General features: G+C 39.7%; 3 protein-coding genes across 5 annotated transcripts in view; all 3 read left to right on the top strand.

Annotated features, from left to right (window-relative positions):
• Positions 1-12000, top strand: part of LOC148355083 (microtubule-associated serine/threonine-protein kinase 3-like) — a 69712-nt gene extending 57712 nt beyond the window's left edge. For all 3 annotated transcript variants that reach the window (XM_088348911.1, XM_088348910.1, XM_088348912.1), the window contains 8 exons: positions 20-186; positions 1968-2089; positions 2166-2366; positions 2756-2982; positions 3084-3206; positions 5214-5350; positions 5612-5796; positions 7674-12000. In XM_088348911.1, coding sequence (XP_088205037.1) covers positions 20-186; positions 1968-2089; positions 2166-2366; positions 2756-2982; positions 3084-3206; positions 5214-5350; positions 5612-5796; positions 7674-8653 — 2142 coding nt within the window. In that variant the 3' untranslated portion in view covers positions 8654-12000. The remainder of the gene's footprint in view (positions 1-19; positions 187-1967; positions 2090-2165; positions 2367-2755; positions 2983-3083; positions 3207-5213; positions 5351-5611; positions 5797-7673) is intronic.
• A 2354-nt stretch (positions 12001-14354) lies between these two features.
• Positions 14355-21253, top strand: ndufa7 (NADH:ubiquinone oxidoreductase subunit A7). The gene is made up of 4 exons (XM_088348979.1): positions 14355-14488; positions 14686-14735; positions 16139-16276; positions 21044-21253. The coding sequence occupies exons 1-4, from the start codon at positions 14438-14440 to the stop codon at positions 21129-21131; spliced, it is 327 nt and encodes a 108-aa protein (XP_088205105.1). The 5' UTR covers positions 14355-14437; the 3' UTR covers positions 21132-21253.
• A 1427-nt stretch (positions 21254-22680) lies between these two features.
• The window catches only part of LOC148355081 (low-density lipoprotein receptor), a 30258-nt gene continuing 27254 nt past the window's right edge, over positions 22681-25684 (top strand). The window contains exons 1-2 of the mRNA XM_088348976.1: positions 22681-22785; positions 23458-23583. Coding sequence (XP_088205102.1) covers positions 22725-22785; positions 23458-23583 — 187 coding nt within the window. The 5' untranslated portion in view covers positions 22681-22724. The remainder of the gene's footprint in view (positions 22786-23457; positions 23584-25684) is intronic.

The raw sequence follows: 25684 nt of genomic DNA, 5'->3' as shown, positions 1-25684 counted from the left end.
TGTGTCGCGTGCTTATTAGGTTTACAGCAGCAGTGAACATTTAGCCACGCCATCCAATTTGAGTTTCTCATCGGATCGCAGTCACAGCGAAGACAAAGAGGACCGCATAGATGTTGGCGGTACTGTTCCCTGGACAGCTCCAACAGAGAGCGTTTTGGATCCCAGACTCCCAGGACGCATGGCCAGGTGCACATACATACCCATCCAACATTGTATGCTTTGTAAAATTGCAATTTTTAAGGCGAGTCTTTTTGGAGAAGAGGTTTGAACATCTGAAATACAAGAAACTACAAATAATCCCTTTTTAATTGATTAACTAATGTACTGTAAATGTTTTATAAATGTAAAAACTTTCAAAGATTTTCAGCTCTGATTACATTTTTAAGAAAAACAATACATCCCTTAAAATAAAAGGTGTTGAACCGTTAAAATAACTGTAGCCTTGATTTATTGTGTGTAATGTTCATTCGACTTTTTGAAAACACAAAAATCCCAATCAGAATGCCTTTCAATACATGGACTACAGAGAGCATCCTTTCACACTAAGTAGATATTTCCAAGTCTAACATTATCTAGTATTGGTATAATCTGCAGTCTAGCATTCGTCGAAGTAAAAAGCAAATAAATTGCCTAGTCTAAAGAAAGGTTTTGTCCTGCTATGGCCGATTTAGTAACTGAATAAATCACACATTATACAAAAATAGTAGCTTGAGACTTTACTAATGTTTTCTCTACCGTATTTTCTGCACTTTAAGTCACACTCCCCAAAAATAGTATTCAGTGAATTATTTTTGATCTATGAGGTGCAATGGACTGTAAGGTACATGGAATTACAACTACATTAAGAAGTACGGTTGCAGAAAAAATAAATACATCTACACTAAATACATATTTTATAGTCATTCATAATGGTTAGGGCAGCATGGCGGGGCAGTGTTTGGCGCGTGTGCGGCACAGTTCTGAGGTCATGAGATCAAACCCCCTGTGTGGAGTTTGCATGTTCTCCCCGTGCTTGCGTGGGTTTCCTCCCGGGGAATTCCGGTTTCCTCCAACATTCCAAAAATGTGCATGTTAGGTAAATTGGCCGGTCCAAATTGTCCCTAGGTGTGAATGAGCGAGCGAATTGTCTGTCCCTGTGTGCCCTGCGACTGGCTAGCAACCAGTTCGGGGTGTCTCCTGCCCACTGCCCAAAGATAGCTGGGATGGGCTCCAGCACCCCCGCGATCCTACTGAGGATAAGCGGTCCAGATAATGGATGGATGGATGAATGGTTACCTACGCAGCATGTTTTAATTGTGGCTATGCATTTCAATTGTTATTCACCATTTTTTCCAGTCTATAAGGTGCACCAGATTATAAGGCATAATTTAACATTTCTGGCCAGTTTGGGGTTTTTAGGTGTGTTTTATAGTCCAGAAAATATGGTATTTACCTTGCACCAGTGTGCTTTGTTGGTAAAAACAATTAAGTACAGTAATCCCTGGCTATGACATGGTTTTCCTTTTACAGTTTTGCTACTTGGATTTTCATCGTGCATCGTGTGCTGCATTCTGATTGGCCAAACAGTCTTATTATTATTTGATGGTTCACCGATGCTTGAGCATGTAAAAAGGATTTCTTTTCAGTGTATAATATTTATATAACATTGAATTAAATAATAGATTAAAAAAAATAAAAGTTTCTACACTATTTCTTTATTTCTTTCTACTTTTTTTTTTCCATATTAGGTTATTTTTGAAACATGATACCAACAAATATTTGCAATGACTGTCTCCTGGCAAGTTATGAAAGGGTATTGGTTGACACAAGCCAACCTTAGGCCAGATAATCACACTTGGTCTTAAAATTTCAGGCAGAATTATTTACCTATGTGATTTAATTTCAGCAAATCCAAACAAACAAAAAACTGTTTTGTTCAGTTGACTTTCTATACTGTAACTTGTCTAACTGGTTTTGGTGTTATTTAGCCTCTGCCCCCGGGCATCACCTAACTCCTCCCAGTCTGAAAAGAGCACCAGTCCTCTAGTGATGACCAGCACCCACAGCCTAGAGATGACACCACGCTTTGCTGTCTCAACAGACGATGAGGGTAAATTAGAAATTTAAGTATAAGTCTATTTAATTTTTATTAAAATATTTATTCACATTTGTTCTATTCTTTGCAGCTGAGGTGGTTGTTTCCAAACTCCGGCGAATACGTATTCGCAGCAACAGCACTGGGGCTAAACACTCATCCCCCAAAGAGCCGGTTGGTCCACGACGTTTTGGTAACCAGCTGGAGACACCAGACAGACAGAGGCTTCCATGTGGAGGCAAAGTTCCCAAGTCTGCCTCAGTTTCAGCTTTGTCTCTCATCATTACCACAGGTTAAAAAAAATCAAACAAACTTGTTCCGTGCACGGGAAATAAAAACACATTTCTGCGCTCATATAGAGGAATTTTCACGAGTAGCATTTTATCACTGGGCCATATGTGCTCATGTAAAGAGCCAGATATTGCTCGCGAGCCATAGGTTCTTGAAAAAAGCCCACAAAGGATTAAAACATCGCATATGAAGATCGCGGATATATTTGTGGCTCTGCAAAATGCATGATTCACACTGATTTTCTTATTTAATCGTGCTGAAAAGTGGACAACTGTCTTAGAAAGTCCTTAAAAAGTGCTTTTAATTTGACCATGAAAAAAGTCCACGAACCCTTACAATAACAATTACCAGTATTTTTGTAAATTGGATTTTTTTTTTTTTTTATTACAGACGATTCTCCGATCGCCCTGCAACAGAGTCCCATCTCCCCCAGGTCACTGTCCTCCAATCCCTCCTCTCGTGACTCTTCCCCCAGCCGGGATCTGTCCTTCAGTCCCGGGAGCCTTAAGCCTCCCATCATCGTTCACACTTCAGGCAAGAAGTACGGCTTCACAATGCAGGCCATCCGCGTTTACATGGGAGACAGTGACGTCTACACAGTGCATCACATGGTGTCGGTGGGTGTTTTTTATTGTATGCCTGCCCCCTATCCCCCCACCCTACTCACCAAGTTGAGTTTGGGATTCCATCATGTTAATTACCATGTGTTTTTTTACAGAGTGTGGATGAGGGTAGTCCAGCTTACCAGGCAGGGTTACGTACAGGGGATCTGATCACCCACGTGAACGGAGAGTCTGTCCAAGGCCTGGTTCACACCGAGATGATTGAACTAATGCTCAAGGTATGGTGCACTTCCGCTAGTGAAAACCAGGCAAACGTCATTTATTTTTTTATTTTTTTAAATAATTTGATATGGTATTCCTAATATTCAAGCTTAGGAATTATGTTGAGAGACGAAAGACAAAAATAAATTTAGTGGCCCTTCTACATAGGACCTACTCTAGGTATGAAAAATTCGAGATACGGAAGGTGTTTTGAACAGAAATCTTACCTGATATACAAGAGAAACCCCAAGTTACAACAACTTTCAGACATTGCCACTATAGGGCCGAGTGCTCGAGAACCCTCACTTCCAGCATCAGCTCATTCCAGTTAGCACGTGCGCTTAACGCCATACTCACTGGATACCATGCTCCTGTGTTTTATTTTTTATTTTATTTTTTTATCATGCTCTCTCGTGCTCCATCAATCTTCCCGCACCTCTTTCCCTCACTACACCACCACCATGCATACAGCTCCGTTAGCAAAAATGGTGTTCTTAAGAAACTGGCATTGTATTTGATTAATATAATTGTATTTATCTTAATACTGTATTTTCATGTTCAATTATCTTTGAATGTGTTCATAGTGATCAGGTAGATGTGTTTTAAAGCAACTGAGGGTTAAATTGGATGACTTTGTGTGTCCGGGAACGGATTAATTGGTTTTGAGTTATTTCCTCTGGGAACATTTTTTTAAGATACAAGGTCAATCGGACACTTATTTATCTTGTTGAATGTTGTGAGGGCACTATATTGTCAAATCAATTTTTGAATGAGAGGTGCACGTCGCGTTCATTTTTTTCTGCTAATATGTACTCTAATTGATTTAATAAATTTAAGTAATACAGAAACAATCAGAGGAAGGGAATCTACAACCTGATAAGCTATAGCAAAATCTTGTTGACATTTTTATTGATTTTTTTTGATACCATTTTAATCAATCATCCATCCATATTCTTCCCCTTATCTGGGGACGGGTTGAAGGGGTATAGGTCTCAGCAAGGAAGCCCAGACCTCCTTAACCCCAGCCACCTCATCCCAATGGGATCCCAAGGCGTTCCCAGGCCGCCACCCTATAGACAAAATCTCTCCAGCATGTCCTAGGTAGTCACTGGGGTCTTCTGCCAGCGGAACATGCCCAGAGCACTTGAGGGAGGTATTCAGGAGGCATTCTTATTAGATGCTCGAGTCACCTCAGCTCCGGTCTTTACTTGAAAAGGGGGGCCACCACCATAGTTGCCAGTCCAGTGTTACTGGCCCTTACGTCCACGCAATGTTGCAGAAGTGTGTCAACAATGACTCTGAACTGCTGTTTGGTGCGGAAGCACAAACAAGAGTCTGAACCCAGGCTCCATTCCATGTCCTTAAAACCAGCTTCTGTAGCCAGGGATCGGTGTGTCAAGGACCCTTCTTTAGGCTGCGATTTGGCTCTCTACGAACCTGCCCCCTTTGGCCCCTCCCAAAGGTGGTAGCCCATGGGAAGCGAGACCCATGTCGTACCATCTGGCTAAGGGCGGCCGGACTTGGTGTGCGAAGGCCTGGCCAACAGGCCCTCACAAGCGAACGCAACTTGCTTCAGAGGGGGGAGTCCGGTTTACATGCGTCTGGACAGGGAAAATCACGTTCCAATGTTTTATTTTATCTTTAGGGGTCTGTGAGCTGCGCTTCGTCTGGCCTCTCACCTAGGACCTGTTTGCTATGGGGGACCCTGCCAGGTGCTTGAAGTCCCTGGGCAACATAGCTCCTAGAATCTTTGGGACACACAAACCCCTCCACCACGATAATGTATTAGCTCAGGGAGAAGTACCATTACATTATTATTTATAAATACGATTCTTATGGTAGGCATTCTATATTGCATTCATATTATACTTATATATTATATTTTATGTAACTCGAATTGTATTGCTAGATTGGTTTTGCATCCAAAGAACTTGTGCACGGTACAAGTCGTGGTAGAAAAAAATTGTTTCATAGGCACTAAGGTTTTGTTTTGTTTTTTTCCATATGTGATACCACATTCCCAGGGTGGCAGCAAAGTGGCACTCCAAACCATAGCACTTGAAAACACATCGATCAAAGTCGGTCCGGCTCGAAAGACCAAACACAAAGGAAAAATGGCCCGTCGCAGCAAGAGGAGCAGGAGGAGAGATAACTATGACAGGTAAGCCTTGGCCTTCTCTTAAAAGCATAGCCCTGCTTGAGTTCTGGGTGGTACCTTCTGATATGGACTAAAAGTGTGTCTCTGTTAACAGCTTAAGTGTTTGTTGCTGTGGATGTCTTGCAGTGTGAAACAATATATTGGAAATTATTGATGTTAATTCAAATCTAGCAAAAAATAACTCCAAAAAACATTCAAAGGCTTTTTTTTTTAATATATGTATAAAACACTTCTCTTGTTGTGCTGGACTTGGTAATCCTGCAGGAGACGCAGCATCTTGAAGAAGTTATCCAAGCAGAGCACAGTGATGCACAGCAGTCGCAGTTTCTCGTCCGGTCTCCACCACTCGGTTTCCTCTAGTGAGAGTCTTCCAGGTTCCCCCACGCACAGCCTCTCCCCGGGCCCCTCCACGCCCTGCCGAAGCCCTGCGCCCGATCATCAGGCCCTGGGTATTTCTGTTGTGCAAAAAATATATGTCTACAGAGACACTTTGATTCTTTGCGCTTCTTTTGTTACTGGTTCACTCTTTCCCAAGAGGAAAAATATTTAACTGAAAAAAGGGTTGAATAAAAAAATCAGATGGATGCTTTCCGTACCACCAAGCAACGTTTCAGGCAGCCAGGATTCAAGCCGATTGGCCATTGAATTATACTAAATTTTCCCTTTTCGCGGATGGTTTTCATCCACGTTAAGCACTATAACCAAGGGATCTCTGTATTCAGTGTTTGTGTTTTGTACATGTTATATAAATAATAAGGGGAAACAAACTTGCAATTTAAAACCTGAGACAGCTAATGACTAGTAAGCTTTGTGCAGGACTAATTCTTTTTGAAAGAGGCAAGTAGCTAGTATAGGGAGTTGATGTTTTTTCTCATTAATAGCCACCGATATGAATACAATACAGACCCTGAAGTAACACAGTTTAAAATAATTTTAAAATTGAGCTTGTTGAGAAAAGGGACAAAAAAGACCTTTAGTTACAGTGTATTTTTAAAAATATGTTCAGTAAATATATTCCAGAATTGACAATAATCATGTAGTATCAAATACCAATTGGAATCCTCCCATTTCCTTATTTAGCATGTACAACAAAAGCAGTCCTGTCAAGGATTTTCTGATTTTGTTTTACTACCACAGCAAACCTTTTCAAACTAAATAGTTCTGGATTTTACATGTTGCCGAAGTGGTTGAGTGAAGCACCAAACCCACCCACCTACTTTGTTTTTTTACAATTTAGCCATTTTTAAAGCCCTTCAAAAAATGTATTTGAAACGTTCCTGATTTGGACATTTATGCAGAGCAGGCTGTTCATTAACACAGTGTTATGAGGAGACTGTTTGTGCTTGTGTTTGATGTATTGAATTGTAATCTTTTTACATTCATCAAAGATTTGGCATGTCAATTCATTGTTGGCTATCAGAGTTTTTGTGGTTGCTCATAAATGAATGACAGACCTCAATTGGACCTAACCCCTGGTCTATTTGTTTTAAGAATTGTTAAAACTCAGTATTAATCGGTTTGTCCCTTAGGGGTACATTTCAGTCTTTAAAATGTTAATTTTTAGCTTGCTTTCACTTCCTATAAATTTTGCAATGACCAGATAACTATAATGTAAAACCCTTTTCAAAAAGTAAATCTTACTCAAATGGCAGAACATTTTGCTTATTTGTAATTTTCCTGGTTTTAGGATATCTTACTTTGTTTTTCTCACAAATTACTCTGAGTTGCAATGTGAATTACGGAAAGTGATATACAAATCCATTTGATTTACAAAATAAAATAATTTAAACCAAGCAAAATTATCTTATTTAGCAAATGGTAGATTGTTTGGCTCATTTTATGTATTCTACAGAATGTTACCATAAACAAAAATCTTGATTCAAGTCATGTTTCTTTGTATAGCCCTTAATCACAAGTTTTCTCAAAGGGCAGTTCAGACCACAGATTATTGCAAAGTTATCGCAATGTTTCATACTTATGGACAAAACTTGTCCAAAGCAAAAACTAAAAAGAATCTGCAATAACACTTGCCGTATGCAGTATAATTGAATTTTAACAATTAATTTCCAATTTTATCCCTACTCTCTGGGATATAAGATGCACAGAATTATACGGCACACCTTCAAATTTCTGGCCAATATAAGATTTTATGGTTTTATTTTATTCATCAAAACTGTTCATGTTGAATTATCCACAATATTGTAGTGATGAGAAGATTAGGGGTGAAATATACGAGCTTGACCCAGAGATCTCTGTTAACATCTCAGGCAAGAGGGGTATTCATTGGTAATAAACAATATGCATTTTTTTCCCTTTCCACTCCCAGATAACTCTCCCCAGAGCACGTCCCCTTGTTCCAGTTCTCCAAGTTCCCCTGCCGCCCACATCCGACCCAGCACCCTCCACGGTCTGGGTTCCAAGCTCAGCACACAGCGTTACAACAAGGTTGGCCGTCGGAAGTCCACCAGCAACATACCGCCCTCGCCTCTCGCCTGCTCTTCGTCCTCTGCTCAGCCACTTTCCCCGCAGCGCTCGCCCTCGCCGCTTCCAGGTTTTGCCAAAACACTTCACCCCTTCCACGGTAAAACCCTGTCACCTCCGACAATCATCAGACATATTGGTAGACCCCGCAGCGCAGAACCACCTCGATCTCCTCTCCTCAAGAGGGTACAGTCGGCTGAGAAGTTATCTGGGATGTATCATGCCGATAAGAAGTCGTACGCTCCCCGCAGGCACACCCTAGAAGTTCCCTTTTACAGTGAGGGAGAGCTTTTTGTCGACTCTGATGCAGACGGGGGCTTTGCAGGTGCTCGCCAGGGGGTGGACCACCCTAGACTCTGCGGCTACTTGGGCGGCCAGCGGATGTGGGACTCTGGGCTGGAGCGGTCCGAGCAACTGGTGGTCATGCGGAAGCTCAACCTGTCAGAGCGACGCGACTCCTTCAAAAAGCAGGAGGCGGTGCAAGAAGTGAGTTTTGACGAGCCCGAAGAAAAGACGGCCGCACAACAGACGCAAGCTCAGAAACCGCCGCCGCACAGGACAACTTGGTTGGCCGGGTCACAAAGCAGCGCGGAGGTGGAGCTGCCGACAGTCAGGAGGTTTACCCTTGTCCCCCAGATTGCCGTGCAGGGATCGACGGAAAGCGAAGGACAGGACGAGTGGGAGCCGTGTTCGGACAGCGAGGATGCACAACAGGAGCTCAACGTCACGTCATCTCAGCCAAGGCAACAGCAGGACACCATAACTCCCACTCAACTTGGACCGTTAGCTGAGGAGACACCACAAATGGCTCGCGCGAAAAAGTGACAGCAGAGGTAAAAGTGGCAGATTTTACTTGAATTTTGTACTGCACATGTTTCTGTTGTGGACCCATTGGTCGTATTTATTACTGATGTAAAGCGTGACGCATTATGAAACATAAGGAAGTCCTCAATGGTTGAACAGCCAAGGCTCAATTTTTTGTATCAACATGTGTGTTTTGCCTATATGACTGGACGTTAGTTTGTTTTTTTATAAATGTCTATATTTTTAAATAAATTGGTGTGCTACCAAGTCATACGATAAAGTTGGGAATTGTTATTGGACCAAGATATGCTAAAAGTTGCTTTGGAACACTGTACAAACACTTAATGATCCAAAGTGGGTCAAAAATGGACCAAGCCATGACTTCAATCAATTTGAATGAACTTACTGGGTTGTTTTGTTAAACACAACTTAGTTTTTTGTGTTGTTTCAAATAAAATCATCCATTTCTGGGGGCTTGTTTTGTACAAAATGGCCCAATTTTCTTGAGTTTTGTTTAAAAATACGCTTTTAAAACAAATGGACCCAAACGTATAAAAACCTGTTTTTTTTGTCTAACTATACACTCATGTTTTATTTTTGTTTTTTAAAGGGATTGCCGCAAATCCCCTGTTTTTAATGGCCAAATTTTAATGAGTGCATTGTTATGAGCAATGATATCTTATTTTGTTTTTAAGCTCAATAATTGTTTTCACATTGCCACCAACTTCTATTTTTACATAAACTAAATGGGGATTCAAGCAAAATGATCAGGTTTGGAAATATTTTGTTTTATAGAGTTAACACCCACTTTTTAAGTTGTAAACAGTATGTTTTAATTGTGGTTAGTGTAAACAAACACTTTTTAGGGTTATTTTTAAATCAAAACTGGCGTCTTTTAAAACAGTTTTGTTTGATAGACCTTGTTTGTATTTATTCCTTCAGTATTACTTTTTAGAGATCATTAAAAGGCCCAATTGTTTTTCGTATCAGATTGAAATTCTGCAATGGGAAAAAAAAATGACCCAATTTTTCCCGATTGTTTCAGATCACCCAGAAAGCTGAGTTAAACTCACACAAGTATAAGACAAGATTTTGCAATATACCTATGACCCAATCATTTTTAAAGTGAATGTACTGATGTTCCATCCACTCGTTACACCGTTTAACCAGAAAAGGACCCAAGGCTAACCAGTTGACCTTGTGTACATGCTGTGAGTAACATGGTGGATGTTTTTCTCTGCACATAAAAATTATAAAACTGCATAAGTTGCCCACACCAGACTGCACAAATAAATTAATAAAAAACTAGAAAACTGCTTATAACAAACAGTGAAGAAAGCCGTTAAAGAATGTAGCTCTGATTTCTTCCTTTTTTTTTCTTATTGTACAATTGCATTTTGTTTTTGTCCTACTTAGGTTAAAGTTTGACAAAGATATTTGCAATGGGAATTCACTGCCACAGGGTTTTATCCTAACTAATCTTTGAACAACATATTTGTGTTGTGTTATTCTTAAAGAAATGCTCATAAAAATCCAAACACATTGGATGCACATGTGTTAAATGCAAAATGCGTGTCGGCAGAATTTGCTTTCTGAGCTTAATCGTATTATTTCCCATCTTGTGTTTAACACCAAATGCTAAAAATGTTGCTTTATATCTACATCCACACAAGCATGTGTGACTATCGTAACCTGCTCCTAACTCCCAATAATTGTTTACTCAAGTTTACAGGATCGGTGTGTAGCGCATGAATGTATTCTGCCATTCAATTTGTATTTTTGGCTGAATGAGGAAGGTGAATAGAAAAATGTTCGATTTGAAACCAGGGCTTTTTGTAAAGTATTTGTAATTTATGTATAATTGTCTATTTTCGTAAAAATGTGAACATGCTCAAGGTACGAACAAACGAAGCTTCATAAAGCGCTCGTGATACTTTCAATTTGTCTAGAAAGCGCTGTTGGTTTAAAGATGCAATAGTCAACTTGTCGACTTGTAACAGTTCGTATAATTAAAACAGGAGCGCCATCTGGGGGAGTCGAAAAAAAATCAAAGTGCTTCATGATGCTTCATTTCCCATCTGTGTTATATGGATGGTGACAAGTTGCACAAGCAGTTCAGAGTCTGCCACGAGAGAGGTTGCCTGTTATTCAGTGAGGTTTTTCATGATCACGTTATTCCGCTTTAACCCACCAATTGCACATCACAGCGGTGTACCTCAGTTTCAAAAGATGTACAGTACTCCTCTTTGCGTATGCTTACATCAAAGCTGATGCACCCATTATGAAAAGCTTTATTTCCTGCCTAAAAGCGGCCCTTCATCACTAACCATATTATTTGCTAAATAAAATTGTTTACAAACTTGTATGTACTGTACAGATATATACTCTAGGGTGTATGATGAAACTACCTTTGTTTCATGTCTTGGAGAATGGGTGGGCAAACTACAGCTTGCGGGCCACATGCCACCCGTCAAGCTTTTTAATTCGGCATAAAAAAAGAAAAGTTTTGAAAAATTTATAATATTTGCAATAGCAAGTAAAAGACTACAAATAGTTGTTTTTGTGATCGTACTCCCCAGTGTTCTTTTGTGTCTCCTGGCCAATTAAAACAACAAAAACAAAAAATCCTGAAGCGCTAATATGTTCTTTGCTCAAGGCCAACATTCAAATAAGTGGCAACGTTTTCTATCTATTTAGTAAAATATTTATCAAATCTCTAGCAAGATGAATTAACCCGCGTTATTCCGACTGCATTTTGAGTTGTTTTTTTTCGATGTACATTATCAAATTTAGTGCTTCTAAAAGGGACTCGATATATTACTTTTATTTAACTGAAATCTATGGACGCATATAAAATTAAATGTGACATTGATGTGGAGATACCTGCATGCATATTTGTTAATAATTACACATAAGAACAATTGGATCAGTCTACATTATCTTTTCCCCGTGCATTGGGAAGTTTCGGTATACTCTTTGGTTATTAAAAAAAAAATCATATTTCAACCCTACGCGGCCCGCGACGCAAAGTGTTTGTCCACCCCTGCCTTATAGTTAAAATAGTATGATTTTTTTTCCCAAAGGTTTTTCCTCATCCTTTCTTTAAGAAACCAAAGTTCATATTCTGAAAACCTCCCTAAACAAACTGTGATGTCAAGATAATAGGTCATAAAGCACATGATGGAATATTTTGAATCCAAGTGGCACTCTTGTTAATGTCTCATTTTCTCCTGTGGACTCTTCTTTTCAGTGCATGCTGCATGAAACAAGCACACCTTTGTAAAACATGACTGCATGGTATGTTGGCCGTGTCACCCGGTACTGTGTATTCTTGTAGAAAATAAAATTTGTATTTCTCTTCAACCATATCTTGTGTTGTACAATCCTTGGGTCACTGATGCAGATTTTGACATTTTAACTAACCAACATTAGAAGTCATTCCTTTGTTGACATCAAAATGGGTACGTTTACTAAGATGCTCCTCATCTTTACTTGGAAAATAGTTCTATAAGTAAAATGGTTTTCAAAAGGCATACACTAAGGCACTTCAAGGGGTACTTGAGATTCGAAAATAGATCTTTCAAAGTTGTATCAATGCAAAATCCGTAGATCTTCCCTTCCGACACAGCAAAAAAAAAAAGTAAATGGTCTGCATTTATATAGCGCTTTTCGAGTCAATGAAGACCTCCCAAAGCGCTTTACAATGTGCTTCACACTTTTCTCTTTGACACACGAACTAACCAATAGCAGCATCAGCCATGCAAGGTAACTACTACCTGCTATCTGGGGCATTAGGGATTCAGTGTCTTGCCCAAGGACACTTCGACATATAACACGGAGGAGCCGGGAATCGAACCAGATACTTTTTGGTCCCAAGACAAGCGCTCAAAATGTTTTCCAATTGGCAGAAAATGTAGCTTTCAGACAATTAAGCAAATGCATAACTTACTAGTTTATTATTGTGTTTTTAAAATGTACAACTTTACCTTATTTTACATAAAAAATGAAAAAAAATTGTTTTGCTTTAACTGAATTGCTACTTTTCTTTTACTATGGTCTTTCTTGTAAAATAAGACACTCAATTTAAATGTTTGATAATAGTAATACAGAATTGAAATATGTAAAAATACAGTAACAATAATTTTCGACTCGGTACATATTTTAATCAAAATGAAGCACTTTTAAATCCAGTTAGGCCTGAAAATATTTGGACAAACACACCATTTTCACAAGTTGGGCTATACATGCGACCCCATTGGACTTGAAATATATCGACCACAATTGAAGTCCGGCCCGTGATCAAATGCTTACTAGCCCACGGCCTCTGTCCTAAAATTAATAATATGTAGCCTGCCAGTAATGTAGACCACAGCCTAAAATAAATTGTACCCCAAAAAATTCTGCATCTAGCCAGATGATGGCAGTGGCCCTTTGGCCACCTTGCCATTGGCTTCCTGTGAGAATTTTAGCCCACCCCATTTCCGACATGGCGACTGTAAAAAAAGACATCGAGTTGACTGAGGCCTGCTGTCTCCAGGACAAGTGGAAATGTGAGTTGTTTTTTTCCCCCATAAAATGTGTCTGCCTAATTTGCCAAGAGTCTGTGACCGTTTTCAAAGAATATAATATCAAGAGGCACTTCCAGACAAAACATGACTTCAAAAAGCTGACTGAAAACAAACGCTGTGAAAAGGTGGAGCAACTAGAAGCTGATTTAACGGCACCGCCATACTTTTTCACGAGACCCTGCGAGTCAAATGAAAATTCTACAAAAGCGAGCTATGGGGTTGTGACTCTGATCGCCAATCACTGCAAACCTTTCACGGAGGGTGAATTCATTAAAGACTGTTCGAAAAATGATATGCTTACCAAATCTGGCCCGCTTTCTGAAAGTTTGTGCCCAAAGATTGTTTCCAATGCGTGCATGTTTTTACTTTCAACCCACGCATTGTTTACAAGGATACCGTTGGCATTTAGGCTACACTCTAACAGTCAGCTGAAGCTAAGATAATAACGTATTTTGCCTATAATAATAATACGGGGGTCGATAGCAATGTTTAATTTCTCTTATCGGATATGGAGTGTGCGCTAGAAAACCGAGTAGTTTTGATGAGTGCCTCGGTCCAATCTTTTCACTTTAATGCATCCACAACTCTTTTTTTCAGGAGTGCCCGCTGGGATCCTGTAAAACGCAATTACGAAGGTTTTTTTCCCCTGATTCTGGCACACAAACACACAACATGGCGGCATTTTAACACAAAACTTGCAGAAACAGCTTGGTTTCTTCTGTGTTATGACCGGTTGTAGAGATGATTTTTCCTCCAGGCTAAGCCCCGCCCATCGGATACGTCACAGTGTTAATAAACAAATAAAAAGGTAAACTTGCCCTACACCGATAATAACTGGTGATAAATTATAACACATTGTTCACTTCAATTAAAAGTAATTTGTTTTTTGTTTTTGTTTACTTTTCCCCGCAAGTAAGTCAACTCCATCATTCACAGTAAACTACATTATTGTAGGTTGTTGTAGTAACATGACTGACCAATGAGCCCCAGCAAGAGACGTAATACGAAAAAAAAACCTGAAAATAGAACGTTTTGTGGCATTTTTTATTTTTAGAAGTCGAGATAGGAGAGGGAAATAGGACGCTGAATTGTAACAATACTGTACAGTACTTCGAAAATTGCGTTCCAGTTTTAAACTGCAGTAGTTTCTACATCGTCCACACGATGGCAGAGTTAGGGTAAAACAAGCGAGACCCCTTAAGAGAAGAAGCTGTATTTGTCCTTCACAACATCAAACATGGCGACGGCCACTAGAATCATTCAAAAGCTTCGAAATTTTCTAGCAGGGGTAAGCCGAAAGATGATATAAAGTCGAATATAAGACCCGCATTTAAGACAAAATTACTATGTTGCGCAAATAGCGCTTTCGCTTGATTTGTTTATTAGTTTGCCAATAAAACGTGTTTTTCGTATCAGGTAGCTTTAAAGCTAAATTAAGAGGAGCTAACAAAATAATGCCTTGGTGATCATTTTGATGTCTTTCAGCGTGACCTTCAAGGTAAACTGCAGCTGCGGTATGAAGAAATAGCCAAGAGGTGAGTTGAGAAATCTGAAATTAAGAGGTTCTAAGCATCCATTCCGTGCGCATGGAGACAAGCACCATGATCGTCATTGATAACAACTATGTGAACGTTAATTAACGAGACAAGAAATGACCCTCGGGATATACACGCAATGAAGACTTAAAAATGAACTATAAGATAAAAAGAATGTCCGGATAACATCAACCCTAACCAATTTCCCCCTTATTAATGATTGTATTTCCCCTTATTAAGTGATAATACACCTTAGAAACACGAAGCGGCACCTATTTACTCACTGAAAGACAGAATATTTCAAATACAAACAAATATAATCCGAACAACCGAAATCATTCCTGCAGCAACTTTTCTTAGTTGTTTCTTTCCATGCCGTAAATTTAGTGTTGCTTATAATACGTAGCAGATTAGAGCTTAAAACTGAAATGTGCAGGGGGATTAAAATAACATATATATATATATATATATATATAAATAATAATTGAGAGAGAGATAAATAGAACAGCAGGTTCCAGAGCGTTCTTCATTCGGGCTTCGATGTGGAATGCACTGCCCCCTGAGATTCAATCTGCAACCTCAGTGGAACTCTTTAAATCTTGGCTTAAAACATACATCTATTCTGTAGCTTATGAATGACCTATATTTCATGTTGACAATATCTGTATTATTTGTTAATGCTACAACCGTTGCAGCCTGGTCATCCTGGAAGAGTGATTACCTCATGTGCGGTCACTTCTCATATAGAGGTTTTTGAGTTTTTCCTTGCCCTCATGTCGTTTTTAGATCAGGGGATGGTGTAATAATAGTCTGTGGTTTGCAATCATCTGTGGTCTGTGCAGGCCTTTAGGACTCCTTGTGATTAAGGACTATACAAATAAACCTTACTTGACATTGTTGTGCTTGAAGAATGGACTAAGTTGTAACTGCATCTAAAAAATTATAGTACAAAGAAAATAATGCAATAACATTTAACAGAAACATGATTCCTTAGTCAATGGATAACATTTGAATACACATTTTCATACAAATGCAAAATATATTTTTCACAGGTTTGCGCGCTTATTTAGGGTGGTGATGGCCCTGGGGAAGAAACTTTCTCTGAGCTTGTTAGCCCCTTTATTTTAAGTGATCAGTAGCACCCGCCAGATGTGGTAGCTGGTGTGAGAGGAGTCTCTTGTAATGTTGTTGGCTCTGCCTCAGCATTGCAACCCTGCAATGCCCTTCTGGGCATAGAGCAGCCAATGTTTTTTTCTGGGCTGTGTTGATTACTTTCTGTATAATTTTCTGTCTGCTGCCGTCCTCCTAGCATAGTACACCTTGGTGCCCTCCTGAAATAGATGGGTCTTGCATTTTGGTGTTTTTGTTTGTAAATTACTTTGACTTGTTTTGTCCTTCTGTAGGACACAACCGCCACCTAAATTGGCTGTTGGGCCGAGCCACAAGTTTGCAGACAACTACTACTTCACCAGGGATGGACGCAGAGAGTCAGTGCCCCCCTATGTTGTCATGTCCTCACAAAAAGCGCTGACTGCCGGCAGGTGAATTACTTTTAACTCCAAAGCTTTTTTATTATTGTTATATATTTTTTTAAATCTGTGATTAATACAAATGTGTTCATAATCGAACTGCACGTCCTTTCAAATGTGTCCAGAAAACCTGAAGGGATAATTTAAGCAGGGAGCTTTTGAAAATTTATGTTTAGGGCTTAATTTAAAGATTATCTTTCATAATTGATTACCTTTTTTCTCAGAATTGTTTTTGGAAATGAGTATTTTTAAGAAACATAACAATGTTCAACTGTTGTTTACTACACAATTGTAAAAGCTAGAAGCATACTTTTTTCTAATGCAAGATGAGGGTTGAAGATTTATTTTGATGTGTTTTATAACTATATACAGGGATCAGAATTTTACGCGGATCCGCGGATTTCCGCTGTTTTTGAACCCCAAAGGTAATTCCCGTAAATCGTCTAAATTCGATGAGAAAATATTTTGGGGGGGTGAGGTATGATACGTGATTGTTTCATCACCCCAAGTTACCATTTAGACCATTGGTCGATAGGTTCGCTTATAACCAATCAGCGGAGCTTTTGTTCAGAGCATTGGCTTTCTCAAACATGGCGCTTCTTCCGGTCTTTTCAAATGGTGAAATGAGTGTTTGAAAAAGTAAATATGAAAATACTAAGAAAAGAAGACGAGGCTTTTGTATCCGAGATTGATAAAGGAATCAAGAATAAATTGAAGTGGTCATGGCTGGAGAAGACTGTCACAGTAAACGTTAAAATCGGCGCAAAGATCGAGGAAGTTACAGAAACTTTGAGCCAGTTCATCGCAAAGTGTGATGTTCCAGGGAAAGCAAAGTGTCTATACTGTGTCGATCTGATCAATTATGGTACGCGAGGTTGTGTGGCACTGATCGATCATGCTAAAATGAACAAGCACAAAGCAAAAATAGCTTGCCGGCGATCAAATTATGCACTCGGATCCGCATTTAAAATCGGCAGTGAAACTAACAGTAACACCACCGGTTCAACATTATTGGCCGTTCCAAATCCTTCCACTTAAAATACTAGCAGCAGTCAACCACTGGTTCCCCTGTGTGACAGAAAATCCCAATCTGAGGTATTTATAAATCTATTTATTTATGAAATGATTTTATCTTTTGTGTTTATACAATATTTAGAACAGGATAAACAAAATTTAAAATTTGTTATAAACATGATTAAAATAAATTATTTTGTATCATCATGATCATGTTCAATATTACAAATGCTTTTAATGTCAATATATTATTATTTTTTTAATGTGTATATATATATATATATATATATATATATACATACATATATAATACATGGTTTCTGTTTTGTTGGATTTAATTCATTCTAGTGCAATTTTCACATAGCAAATAAGATAAATGCTGTTGGCTTCAGGGGGGCTTCGCCCCCCCCTGAGCCCCCCAACGGGCTCCGCCCTGGACCTGGCCAGGGCCTGCGGCCCTTGGACCCTGGCTATTTCAGCTGAAAATGAAAATCTCCATTCTGATCCCTGTATATACAGAGCAAAATTTTCTGTAGGCCTTTAAAAATGAGTCAAAATGACTGGCACCAGTACTTTCCATTTGAGAGAAATAGCTGGCACTGAATTGCTTAATTGGTTGATCTTTTTTTTTTATTAATCGGAGAATGTAATTTTTATCCAAACCATGTAACAGTAAACAGTACATTAAACCAATATATCATTGTAGAAAACCGTCCGTCAGTTATCCTTTATCTGCACCGCTTATCCTCAGTAGGGTTGCGGGGTGCTGGAGCCCATCTCAGCTGTCTTCGGGCAGGGGACACCCTGAACTGGTTGCCAGTCAGTCGTAGGGCACACCGGGACAGACAATTTGCTTGCTCATTCACACCTAAGGACATTTTTGACAGGCCAATTAACATGACATGCATGTTTTTGGAAGGTGGGGGGAAACCAGAGAAAACACACGCAAGCACAGGGAGAACATGCAAACTCCACACAGGAGGTTCGATCTCTTGACCTCAGAACTGTGCCGCACATGCACTAACCACTGAGCCGCCGTGCTGCCCTTGTAGAAAACCATTATAATAAATTAGTCACTGTGTAAGAAAAAAAGTCACTTATGGTGAGATCCGTGTTAGTTGAGGCACAGTCTGATTTACAAATAAATGAAGCCAAAACTTTGTCATTAATAAAAGAATGCACTGGATGGCTTGACTAAATGTTAGTTTGCTAATACTATCCATATTCCATTGTTTGGGGCTGAGGTGTGCGCCAAATTATAATCCTTAGTCTCACTATGCTCCACTCTGCATCTGCAGACATGCACAACAGTAATGCGTTACATAACATTTGTATCTAAAATATTTATAATTATACTGTAATGCAAAAATGTAATGATTTTGACAAAGAAAATCCCCAAATTTGACTGCACTAGAAAGAAAGGAAAAAAAGTATTTATTTTCCAAGTAAAAAGCAAATAGTGTCAGGCTAATACTACGCACCTTTAAAGTAATAGCTCAACCAGATCCTAAACACAGTTAACTTGTTAAAAAGAACAAAATGGCACTCACTTGTGGGAGAGATTGGTTCCTAAAACAACTAAGAAAACACAAAAACACATAAACTAATCCAAGTTTTAACCAACACGTTTATTTTGGTACCAACATCAGTTGAATGCTTGATTTGAAGGTGGTGTATTTAACTTCAAAATATTCTACTTCTCCATCTCCTGGCTGAAATCATTATCACAGCTCCTTTGTTGCACGTGCAAGTATGTGAAATTCTTAGAAGCGCTCTGATAAACTCTTCCTTTTTCATCTTTTGGGTTTGAGTTGGCATTTGGACTGCATTTGAAACAGTCCTATTCTTACTTTCACCATTTTCATCCTGGAATAAAAGTAAACCACAACCACGTCCATGATATCACAACATTTTTATGTTGAGAAGGTATAGAATAAGATAACTATAGAATTGTTGAAATTGTTGTCGATCAATTTGTTAATTATTTGTCGATTTATTGATTAGTGATTTTACCCTTGTTTTCTTTTACTGGTGTGTCTTCTAAATTTTCAGGGAAAACTATTGTGATGAATAAGTTTTTTTTTCTTTTTCCTTTTTAAATAATACAAATATTTCGATTACTTGATATGTTAGTTTTTATATTGTTGATGTGAACAAGTGACTGCTTATTGTATGTATAATATAAAAGATGGATTTGGTTAGTTAATCTTACATATTAGGAGATTAAATCATCAGGAAAAAACGGTTCAGCCTCCCTGGTAAGGTCTATTCAGGGGTACTGGAGAGGAGGGTCCGCCAGGAAGTCGAATCTCGGATTCAGGAGGAACAGTGTGGTTTTCGTCCTGGCCGTGGAACACTGGACCAGCTCTATACACTCTTCAGGGTCCTTGAGGGTGCATGGGAGTTTGCCTGTCCGTACATGTGTTTTGTGGACTTGGAGAAGGCATTCGACCGTGTTCCTCGGGAGGCCCTGTGGGGGGTGCTTCGGGAGTATGGGGTACCGCACAGTCTTATCCGGGCTGTGCGGTCCCTGTATGCCCGGTGCCAGAGTCTGGTCCGCATTGCCGGCAGTAAGTCGGATTCGTTCCCGGTGAGGGTTGGGCTCCGCCAGGGCTGCCCTTTGTCACCGATTCTGTTCATAACTTTTATGGACAGAATTTCTAGGCGCAGCCTTGGCGGGGATGGAGTCCGGTTTGGGGGCCTCAGCATTGCGTCACTGCTTTTTGCAGATGACGTGGTGCTGTTGGCTTCCTCAAGCCGTGATCTTCAGCTCTCGCTGGAGCGATTCGCAGCCGAGTGTGAAGCGGCCGGGATGGGGATCAGCACCTCCGAGTCCGAGGCCATGGTTCTCAGTCGGAAAAGGGTGGTATGCTCCCTCCGTGTCGGGGAGGAGGTCTTGCCCCAAGTGGAGGAGTTCAAGTATCTTGGGGTCTTGTTCACGAGTGAGGGTAGGATGGAACGGGAGATCGACAGACGGGTCGGTGCAGCGTCTGCCGTCATTCGGACCCTGTACCGGTCTGTCGTGGTGAAGAGGGAGCTGAGCCGAAAGGCAAAGCTCTCGATCTACTGGTCGATCTACGTTCCTACCCTCACCTATGGTCATGAACTTTGGGTCATGACTGAAAGAACTCGATCCCGGATACAAGTGGCCGAAATGAGTTTCCTGCGCAGGGTGGCTGGGTTCTCCCTTAGAGATAAGGTGAGAAGCTCAGTCATCCGGGAGGGACTCGGTGTAGAGCCACTGCTCCTCCGCGTTGAGAGGAGCCAGTTGAGGTGGCTCGGGCATCTAATAAGGATGCCTCCTGGACGTCTCCCTCGGGAGGTGTTCCGGGCATGTCCCACCGGCAGGAGGCCCCGGGGGTGGCCCAGGACACGTTGGAGAGACTATGTCTTTCGGCTGGCTTGGGAACGCCTCGGGGTCCCGTCGGATGAGCTGGAGGAGGTGGCTGGGGATAGGGACGTCTGGGCTTCCCTTTTAACGCTGCTGCCCCCGCGACCCGACCTCGGATAAGCGGAAGACAATGGATGGATGGATGGAGGAAAAACGGTGTGAAAAACATTGACCACAGGTGGTGTTTTATTATTTGTATTCTTTATTTTTTTTTTAAATTTTCACACAAATCTTTATTTTAGAATTCAATGTCAAACTTATTACATTTTTTCACGTTTGTATTTATGACCAGATAAGAGAATCTCAAAGCCTTTGGACAGGCCACATAGTTTTCTCAACAAGATAATTTTGTGTCTCCACTTGATGTTTTCCAGCCAAGTTGCTGCACCAGCAAAGCTTCCAGTGACTCCTGGATCAGTGTACAAGGAACCGGAGCTCTCCACAGACCAACCATACCTCTGAACTTCATACAAAAAAATCCATCGGAACATAATTGACTTCAACACCCTCAGAACTCTGGAGGAACTCTAACACGCCTAGTGGTTGTATATTAAAAATGTATAAATAAACCCTATTCAATGTTTTCTTCTTTTTGTTCTATTTGGTTATTGATTGGTTCATTGTATTTGAGAGTCTCGTGCACTCTATCCACTGAATATTACTGTTGTGTGCGCAGCCTAGCTCACAGTACACTATTTTTTTTTTATAACATTTAAATCGGATCCCTCACATTTTCCCTGTAGGTGGAGCTGGCTCTCCATCCATTATCTGCACTGCTTATCCTCAGTAGGGTCGCAGGGGTGCTGGAGCCCATAGTCATCTTCAGGCAATGGGCAGGGGACATCCTGAACCGGTTTGCCAGTTAGTCGCAGGGCACACTTAATCATACCTAAGGACAATTTAGACAGGCCAATTAACCTGAAATTCATTTTTTTGAATGTGGGAAGAAACCGGTGAAAGCCCATGCAAGCTTGGGGAGAACATGCAAACTCCACACAGGAAGGTTTGATCTCATGACCTCAGAACTGTGCCGCACACGCGCTAACCACTGCGCTGCCGTGCTGCCCGAGCTGTCCCTCAATGAAAGCAAATCCCTCACATATGCTAGCAGGTTGTTTTCTGAAAATGAACTTATCAGTCAAATAACACTCAGGAAATAAAAAAAATACTTTAATTCAATGACATGACTGTGGGGTTTTGTGATTTTGATTACATAGGCATTGGATGAAAGTGCAATATATAGAAAGGGCTTATATCATCATTGCTCCTTTTGTTGTGCGTGCAAGTATGTGAAATGCTTAGATGTGCTCGAAAAAAAACTTACATCTTTTTGGGGGTTTGGAATGTATTTGAAACAGTCATTTATGCACTTTCACTATTTTATCCTAGAATTAAATATCTTGACCACGTCCTTCCCTTCAGTGTGAAGCGTTTCATGGCAGTACACCAGGATTAAATTAAGATAAAAGCAGATAGGTGCAGTGAAAAAAAATATATCACTTGCTTTCCTTCTACCTACACTGCTCAAAAAATGTTCCATTCCGAGTTTATCCCTCTCATTTTTATAACATATGGCGGTTTTTTTTCTATTTCCATTCATGCCACAAGTAAAACAAGTCTATAAAAGGCTAAATTGTCTGATGTTTTTCTCTTTATAAATTACTTTGCAATGTATTTGGATAACACATTTTAGTCCCTAAAATGCAATTCAAAGTGCTGAAAAAACAACGTACAATTAGAAATTTCCTGTCCATCTCCCCACCCAAAATTTCGTAGGGGCTCTCGCCCAGGGAGTACCGTAATTTTAGTGTAGAGCCGCCACTGCATTAGAGCATTGTTTATCGAGGTATTTGACTGGAACAAAACAGTTTATGAATGAACATAAAAAAAGTCAAACTGATTTATGTGTTTTTTCATCCCATGTAGTTATTTGCAGAAAGAAACCAATGTTTTAAATGTAAAGAAGTTGTCAAACATATTTACCATAAGAGGTGCTCCGAGGGTCTCTGACGTCATCTCCCAGCGACGATAGACAGACTTAGGACATGAAAAAGCATGGGACACCTTGGAAGTTTATTTATTTGGATGTCTTGCATTAGCCATTGCCATATTTTAGGTGAGTTATTTTCCCACTGAAGCGTACTGCGCAACTCCTGAATCGTGTACTGTTTTATTTACGATCGTTATTTCTGCAGGGGTAAACAACAGTTACTTGAGCCTGCGAGTTTGAATGAGATTACGTCGTTTTACCCACTTTAAATGTGGGTTGAATATAACAATCAGGTTTCTTTTCTGGGTTTTTATGTGTGTCCCTTTTAGTATGTGTAAACGTACAAGTTTTATTTCGCGTGTAATTCAAGTGAATAATGCCATGTGCGAACCTGACGTAACGTCTGTTGTGACGTCACAACTGTATTGTAATGACTTAATTCCCATTTACCAAAAACCTTTTGGCTGTAAAGGTGTTTCTTGATTCATTAACTGTGCAGTAGCTTAATATAATCTATTGTAATACATTTCTTTGAATGGGCTATTCGCGCAAAAATTGTATATTTACCTGCCCTTAATGATTAGACAAACTGATAAATTCAGGTTTGTCAAGCTCTTGTTCCTGGGCTCATGCATCCACTGGTTGAATGAGTTTGTCCAATCACTAAGACAGGAAACAAAGCTGTGGCACCAAACTAATTGTGACATAGCCCATACATTGTAAACTCAACAATGCACACAGAAAAAAGTACATAAACTGTCTTGATGGTCAGCAGTAAAAAGTGTGTGATATACACAGGTCACACTCTTCCTCCCTGCCACGAGCAATTGGAGTTCAGATGCAAAGACGGCTCGTGCATCCCAAAACACAAGATTTGTGATCAGAAGAGTGACTGCCGTGGCGGATTGGATGAACAGCATTGCAGTAAGTGACACAATACAGGCACGCAGACAGACAGAGATGTCAGGTGTGAGTCCTTCTTTCCAACAAACTTTGTTTTTATGTCCTTTCCTCAAACGTGTGTTTTTTTTTTTGAATCAGTTACTTATCAATAATCCTCTTACATGAATTCCCAAGGTTCACGTTGAACCCATAGTATTAAAGTCCTGGAGTACGGTTTTGAATTTGTTGCAGTCCTTCATAAAAGTGCCAGAAATCTGTCAGCATTTTAATGCGAATTCAAAATTGGAATCCTAAAATAAGCAGTGTTTTTTGATAGATTCCTAGAAGTAGTGATTAAAATATTGATAACCTGCAAGTAGTGTTTGTTGCAAATATTTTTATTTTGTTTAAAATCAATACTCATTTCTGTTTTGTTGTTTTTTTCCATAATTTGACACAACAAACATAGACAGTGTTTTAACTATTTTAGTACAAAATTTGGTCCACACTAGACGGGCATCATCCAATTTTACTGTAGATGTCTCAGTGCTACCAAATACTACGAATCATCTAGTTTACTACACCAGAGTATAGCAAATTAAGAAATAAATATGCATTTTTGATGAAAACTGAATTGAAGTAAAGTTAAGCAATTGTCATTTTTGTATTGACAATTTAACTGTTCCTTAATGATTTATATTGCATTATGACTATCTGCTGGACACTTGCAGTAACCAGAGGTAAGGTGTGTGATTTTTTTTTTTTTTTGTCTAAGTGTCAAGTCATGTTTATTTGTGACGCCCTTAATCACAATGAGTCTCAAAGTGCTCCACAATCCACAGACTATCGCAAACTACAAAACTATTATTACACACACCTTGAGAAGTATAATATTAATTAAAAGTGTGTTACAAAGGGCCTTCCTAAAAGCTACTGTGAAAAGAAATTACACTTTTCATATTGCCTATTCATTATGAAATACGATTTCCAATATTTTGCAGCTTTGATGGCTATTTTTGGACCAAAATCAAGACTGAAATGGACTTTATTTAGAGAAATTACTCCGGTTTCCTCTCACATTCCAAAAACATGCATTTCAGGTGAATTGGCCGGTCCAAATTGTCCCTAGGTGTGAATGAGCGAGTGAGTTTTCTGTCCCTGTGTGCCCTGCGATTGGCTGGCAACCAGTTCAGGGTGTCCCCTGCCCACTTCCCGATGATTGCTGGGATGGGCTCCAGCACCCCCGCGACCCTATCGAGGATAAGCGGTGTAGCTGATGAGATGAGATGAGACATCTGGTTGAGGCAGAAATTATTATTTCTTTTTAAATGTATTTTATTTTTTGACTTGTATATAAAACTGACTTACAATCTCCAGACTAAATTGTATTTGTAATAAAATTTAATTACATCCCATAATTCCACATTTCCTGATTTTAGTTGGCAACAACAAAGTGGACTCAATTAATTCATTGCTGTTTAGCACGATTGATGTACATCAAACGTATTGCATGCAATATTGAATCTGTGTATTGTTTGTTATTGTTATTGCAACATCCGTTGCAGCCTGGTCATCCTGTAATGGGGGTTACCTCATGTCCAGTCTCTTCGTTTCTTCGTTTACCTCATGTTGAGGTTTTGAGATTTTCCTTGCCCTCATGTAGGTTTTATATCAGGGGATGGAGTAATAATAGTCTTTAGTTTGCAATAGCCTATGGTCTGTTCAGCCCTTTGAGACTCCTTGCGATTAAGGGCTACACAAATAAACACATGACTGGAATGCTCTGCCCCCTGAGATTCAATCTGCAACCTCAGTGGAAATGTTTAAATCTAGGCTTAAAACACACTTTTATTCTGTAGCCTATGAATGACTTATATTTCATGTCGACAATATCTGTGTATTAATTATTATTACAACATCATTGCAGCCTAGTCATCCTGGAAGAGGGATTACCTCATGTGCGGTCCCTTCTCAAGGTTTCTTCATTTTCCTCATGTTGAGGTTTTTGAGTTTTTCCTTGCCCTCATGTAGGTTTTAGATCAGGGTATGGTGTAATAATAGTCTGTGTTTTGCAATCATTTGTGGTCTGTGCAGCCCTTTGAGACTCCTGGTGATTAAGGGCTATACAAATAAACATGACTTG

Source organism: Urocampus carinirostris, chromosome 12, assembly GCF_059441175.1.
Source record: "Urocampus carinirostris isolate Australia breed hairy pipefish chromosome 12, RoL_Ucar_1.0, whole genome shotgun sequence".
Lineage (NCBI taxonomy): Eukaryota > Metazoa > Chordata > Actinopteri > Syngnathiformes > Syngnathidae > Urocampus > Urocampus carinirostris.
Note: the sequence above shows the minus strand (reverse complement) of the source record. Positions and strands in the feature narration are given on the sequence as shown.